The sequence below is a fragment of the Cyprinodon variegatus genome, unplaced genomic scaffold (genome assembly GCF_000732505.1).
Source record: "Cyprinodon variegatus isolate N-32 unplaced genomic scaffold, C_variegatus-1.0 Scaffold1312, whole genome shotgun sequence".
Taxonomy (NCBI): domain Eukaryota; kingdom Metazoa; phylum Chordata; class Actinopteri; order Cyprinodontiformes; family Cyprinodontidae; genus Cyprinodon; species Cyprinodon variegatus.
The window spans coordinates 166,624-171,548 of NW_015151765.1; the positions used below are offsets into that span (position 1 = coordinate 166,624).

General features: G+C 41.7%; 1 protein-coding gene across 3 annotated transcripts in view; it reads right to left on the minus strand.

The window, feature by feature from the left end:
* The window catches only part of LOC107102753 (EVI5-like protein), a 24,824-nt gene that overhangs the window by 7,416 nt on the left and 12,483 nt on the right, over positions 1-4,925 (minus strand). Inside the window, exons 8-11 of one of the 3 annotated variants that reach the window (XM_015402173.1) lie at positions 3,053-3,150; positions 2,808-2,868; positions 2,668-2,721; positions 2,299-2,322 (exon numbers count right to left, since the gene is read on the minus strand). In XM_015402173.1, the coding sequence (XP_015257659.1) occupies positions 2,299-2,322; positions 2,668-2,721; positions 2,808-2,868; positions 3,053-3,150 (237 nt within the window). Of the gene's footprint in view, positions 1-2,289; positions 2,323-2,667; positions 2,722-2,807; positions 2,869-3,052; positions 3,151-4,925 lie in introns of all 3 variants that reach the window. The other 2 variants (XM_015402172.1, XM_015402174.1) reach the window with 2 other exon arrangements.

The window sequence follows — 4,925 nt, forward strand, 5'->3', positions numbered from 1 at the left end:
CTCTGCCTGACATTTGGAATGAAGAAGCTTCCTGGATGGAAGAGAAACGTCTGCAAACTGGGAAACAAAGTCCAGAGGATTGATTTTAACTTTTAGGAATGACTCTGAGAATCTTCAGCAGCTTAACGAAGGTCTAAGCTTGGACTGAACATCCTACAGTAGTTCTGACCGCAGGTTTAGGGTCGTTCTTCTAAAGGATGATGAGGTTAGGAGTTACCATGGAGACGATGTCATCGAAACACAGCCGAAGAGTTTAACTCCAGCCTCACTTGATGAAAACGCTTCAGGTTTTCTGTGGCGTGGTCCATTTTAAAGTGCAGATTTGGCTGTAAAGGTTCCTCTGCAGCAGCAGCTTTCTTCTCACCACTTCCTGCCTGATGTGAGGAAAGTTTCACCAACAGTTCTTCTGCTAACAGCTTCTCCAGCCTGAGCTGCGAATCTCTGCAGCTCCTGACTTACAAAATCCAAATTCACGTTCTCCAGCGGACGTTTCTTCTTCTCATCTTTGAGATGCTCTTTGTTCACTAATGACGTCTGGCAATCATCTAAATCAGATTTATCCATCTAAGTTAGATTTATGTTTATCTTGATTCACTAACCACGACAGCGTTTCACTTTATTGGACTTTATTTAACACACTGAAAAAAGCTGAACACGCAGCTGTTCATTCAAACTAATGACTGTAAACTGTATAAAATGATTGATCTGATTGTGTAACGCAGTCTTTTTGAGACATGAAGTTTGATTTAACCTGAACTAAAAACACGTAAAAAGTTTTTGATTTCTCTCATTATGTTTATATTTATTAATGGCCTGCAGGTATTTGTTTTTGTTTGAGTCAGATGTGAATTGCGTTTTGCACGCTGCAGTCGGAGCACGTGATCGAGTCCCAGACCGTGAGAGAGAGGGGCTGCCATTTTGTCGTCTCTACATCATTAGTGGATTTCACCCATAAATAAACTCAAGTAGCAAATCAGCTGCATGTAATCAACGTTACAGCTGCTAGTTAACTGGTTAACATCACCTAGCTGTCGTCTCACAGGGTTTACGCTTTAACTGATAACTTTATGACAATGAATCGCTAACGTTAGCTAGCCAACAGCCCTGGCTCGTTCAGCGCGGCGTCATCCAGAGATTAACAATCGTTGCTTTAAGGTTCAGTTGGAGTTAATCTCTGGAAACCTGCCGTCACTGACAGCAGGAGCCTCCATGTTATACGCAGCAGCAGGGCTGCTGGGGTTAGCGTGTTAGCAACCGATGCTGCTGGGGTTAGCGTGTTAGCGACCGATGCTGCTGGGGTTGGCGTGTTAGCGACCGATGCTGCTGGGGTTAGCGTGTTAGCGACCGATGCTGCTGGGGTTAGCGTGTTAGCGACCGATGCTGCTGGGGTTAGCGTGTTAGCGACCGATGCTGCTGGGGTTGGCGTGTTAGCTACCGATGCTGCTGGGGTTGGCGTGTTAGCAACTGATGCTGCTGGGGTTAGCGTGTTAGCGACCAATGCTGCTGGGGTTAGCGTGTTAGCGACCGATGCTGCTGGGGTTAGCGTGTTAGCAACCGATGATGCTGGGGTTAGCATGTTAGCAACCAATGCTGCTGGGGTTAGCATGTTAGCAACCGATGCTGCTGGGGTTAGCGTGTTAGCGACCTATGCTAACTGCTACCGCTGGCCAATTTGGTTATATTTAAACTGCTTAACTGGTGTCAATACAAACATTAATTCATCTTAATTTAGTTAAAATTACATTTGGTTGGTTTATTTTCAACATATTAGTTTAGTTCATCAACTGAAATGTTCAAAGTTGGTTTAAGGTTTATTAGCTTTATTATTGTTTACATCAACATAAAATAATAAAAAAAAAACCCAACATAAAATAATCAGGTCATAACAAGTGATTAAATTTAGATTATGTGAAGTCAAATATTTTAGATGTAGCAACAGAAATCATTCAAACCACAAACCCGATCGTTTCTAAACTCTGCTCTGTTTCTGCTTCCATTTCACACCAACATGCTGCTCTGTGTTTATCTTTCACATAAAATACCAATAAAATAGATTTCAATGCGTGCACCAAAGGTTTACTGTAGAATGGAAACTGTGAAATGCATGAATAGATGCTGGACAGCGACATGCAGGGAGGATGAACGGTTCCATGGTCGGTTCAGACGACATGCAGGCCCAGAAAACGCACACAAAATACAGTTTCCCTCCATGCGTTTTGGTCAACGATGCAAAGGAGGGGAGAGCAAAGGTGTGAATAAGGTGAAGGACAGTGGTGCACAGTGCCCTACCTGTATGAGTCTGTCTGCCAGAGCAGCGCTCTCCTACAGCAAAGAGCAACGAGAGGAAGAAGAGGTGAAAAAGTGATGAAAGAAAACAGCAGGAGAGCAGAAAGGATAAACCACAGAAACGGAAACTAAGAGAGAAGTGAAGAAATGTTTGAGAGAAAAGCATCACGTTCGTTCTAAGAAATGTGCTTTTCGCTGGAAAATGAGATTAAAAACCTGAAGTTTTAATACAAACAATCCCACACAGGGATGATGAAGAGCAGCAGCTCTAATCTGAGGATTTCCTGTTTCTAAATCCAGTTTAAAGCTGCCAGGCGGGTCAGACGAGGCCGCGCTGCTGATTTCAATCAACACAGCGAACACAGGAAGCTGCTCTCTAACCTTCTCCAGCGTTTCGATCCTCTGCTTCAGCAGCCGGTTCTCTGTTCGTAATCTCTGAAAGGAGAAAACAATCCAGCGCTATCAAACAGGTCAGATTACACGTACGTATTTATATATAACCATCTATGAAATAAACAGACCTTAATCTCAATCTGCTCCTCCATTTCTTTGTTCTTTATTGTGGTGTATTCCTTCTCAAGTCTGAAAAAAAGTTCAAATTAAACACATTTTCCTTTTTATTTTCAAAAATAAGAAACTGATTAAGCATTTAACCAAACAAACAGATGATAGCATTTTTAATAGCGGTTATGATGTATTGCTCCTCCTCCATGGCAGCAGAGCTTTGCTCCCATGGAGGAGAAGTTTCCCAGCGGTGGAATCTTACTTCTTCATCCTCTTGGGGTTGTATCGGACCTGGTAGGCCCGGAGGATCAGCTTGTCTGGGCAGCTGTCAAACTGATGGGGGATCACCTTCTGGAAATGCTGAGATTAAAAAATGGAGACGCTCGTTAACATCTTTCAATTCACTCAGAAAGACATTTTCTAATCAATGAAGGTTTAACGATGGATTTCTGCTCATTTTAAAGCTGCAGGATGGAGGAAAACATCTATAAGCTCTATGAACAGAACGTCTTCGCTTTGGCTGGCCGCCTAGAGGAAGGAGCCTTAATCCCATCGGTGTTCAACTAAAGGAGAATTTCACAGAAATGATTCTAACATTTGGTTAGAAATCAAACTCCTTTCTGGCTTTAAGAACATGTTAGAAATAAAGCAAAGAATAAGAACAATAAAAAGCTAAAAGATAGAAAAATAAATCCAAACTGGCTGGAATATTCCAGAGATTATTCATCAGATTAAAATACAGCTGCTTAGATGGAGACTTTTACTGAGTTATTGTAAAAATCTCATCTGTTAATCCGATGATCTCAACTTTAGCTCAGAAACTAAATAAACTTTATCGTCATCTTAAACCACATTTCAGTGCTTTTCAACAGAGACTGAGCAGCAGTGAAATGAACGTTTCCATTTATAAAGTGCAGCAGAGATCAGAATGCAAACGGTGAAGGAGGAAAGGAAAACCAGTTTAAAGTCATGGTGCTAAAGGTTTGGATATGGAAGGTTATGCTGGCGGAGATTCTCCGTCATCAAGGTCAGAGTCGATCCAGAAAAGTTTAAAATTAATCCTCTGGTTTTGTTTCTAAGTGTGAAGATGTTTCTCTTCCATCCAGGAAGCTTTTAGATTCAAACTGTCAGAACGAGGACTGACTTCCAGGTTTTATAGTACAGGACAGTACAGTAGTGGTTGGTCCTTGGCTGCTCCCCTATGATTCCTTTTAAAGATCAATCTTTGTACTAAAATATTCTTTAAGTCATGATTTGTGGACATTAAGATCTAAAGATAAGCGCCATCTGCTGGTCAGACCCTGTAATTCAATGAAAGGTTGGAGTCAGAGTAAAAAATATGCACCTCCAGGGGAAGGCCAGCGGCTGGAAGTTTTTTATTTAGTATTTTTTTAAATTTTACATTAAAACAAACAAAAAAAGAATATGAAGAGAGAAGGGCGATAAAAATACAGCAAAGGTATAACAGAGTCGTAGTTTAGTGAATGTGGGGGGGGTCAGACAAGTCTAAAAAAGGGTTTATCTGTGGTTCCAGTCATATTGAGGGTCAGTCCTTTCCCATCTGTGTCATCAAACCATTTCCTCCACTGTTCTTTCAGGTACCTGATCCTTAGCTGGGAGGTCATTTCCTCCATCATGGTGTGGAGGGTCAATTTTTAAACCATTTCCTGGTAATGGCTTTTTTGGCTGCCACCATCAAGATTTTGAGAAGATCGATGTCTTTCCGGTGAATCCTTCACTCTCCACCCAGCCCAGGTACATCACTGGTGGGTTCTTGATCCTTCACTCTCCACCCAGACTAAATACATCACTGGAGGGTTCTTGGGTATCTTGTATCCTATTATTTCTTCTATAACCTGAACAACTTGATCCCAGTAGGTTTGTATTTTTGTACATTCCAGAGTGACTGGCATTCATTCGTCCACATTGCCTCCAACATTGTTGTTGAGTTTGGAATCATTTATTTTGTAATTGAGGTGTTATAAAGTAGCGTATTCAATTTTAAATCCAAATTCCCTCCAGCAGTGGCTGGAAGTTTTTAGTGAATTATGCTGCGATTCCATGGAGCAGGCGGCCATTAGGCGGGCGTTAGACTGGGAGGGGCGATTAGCATGGATGCTACTGTATATATAGTA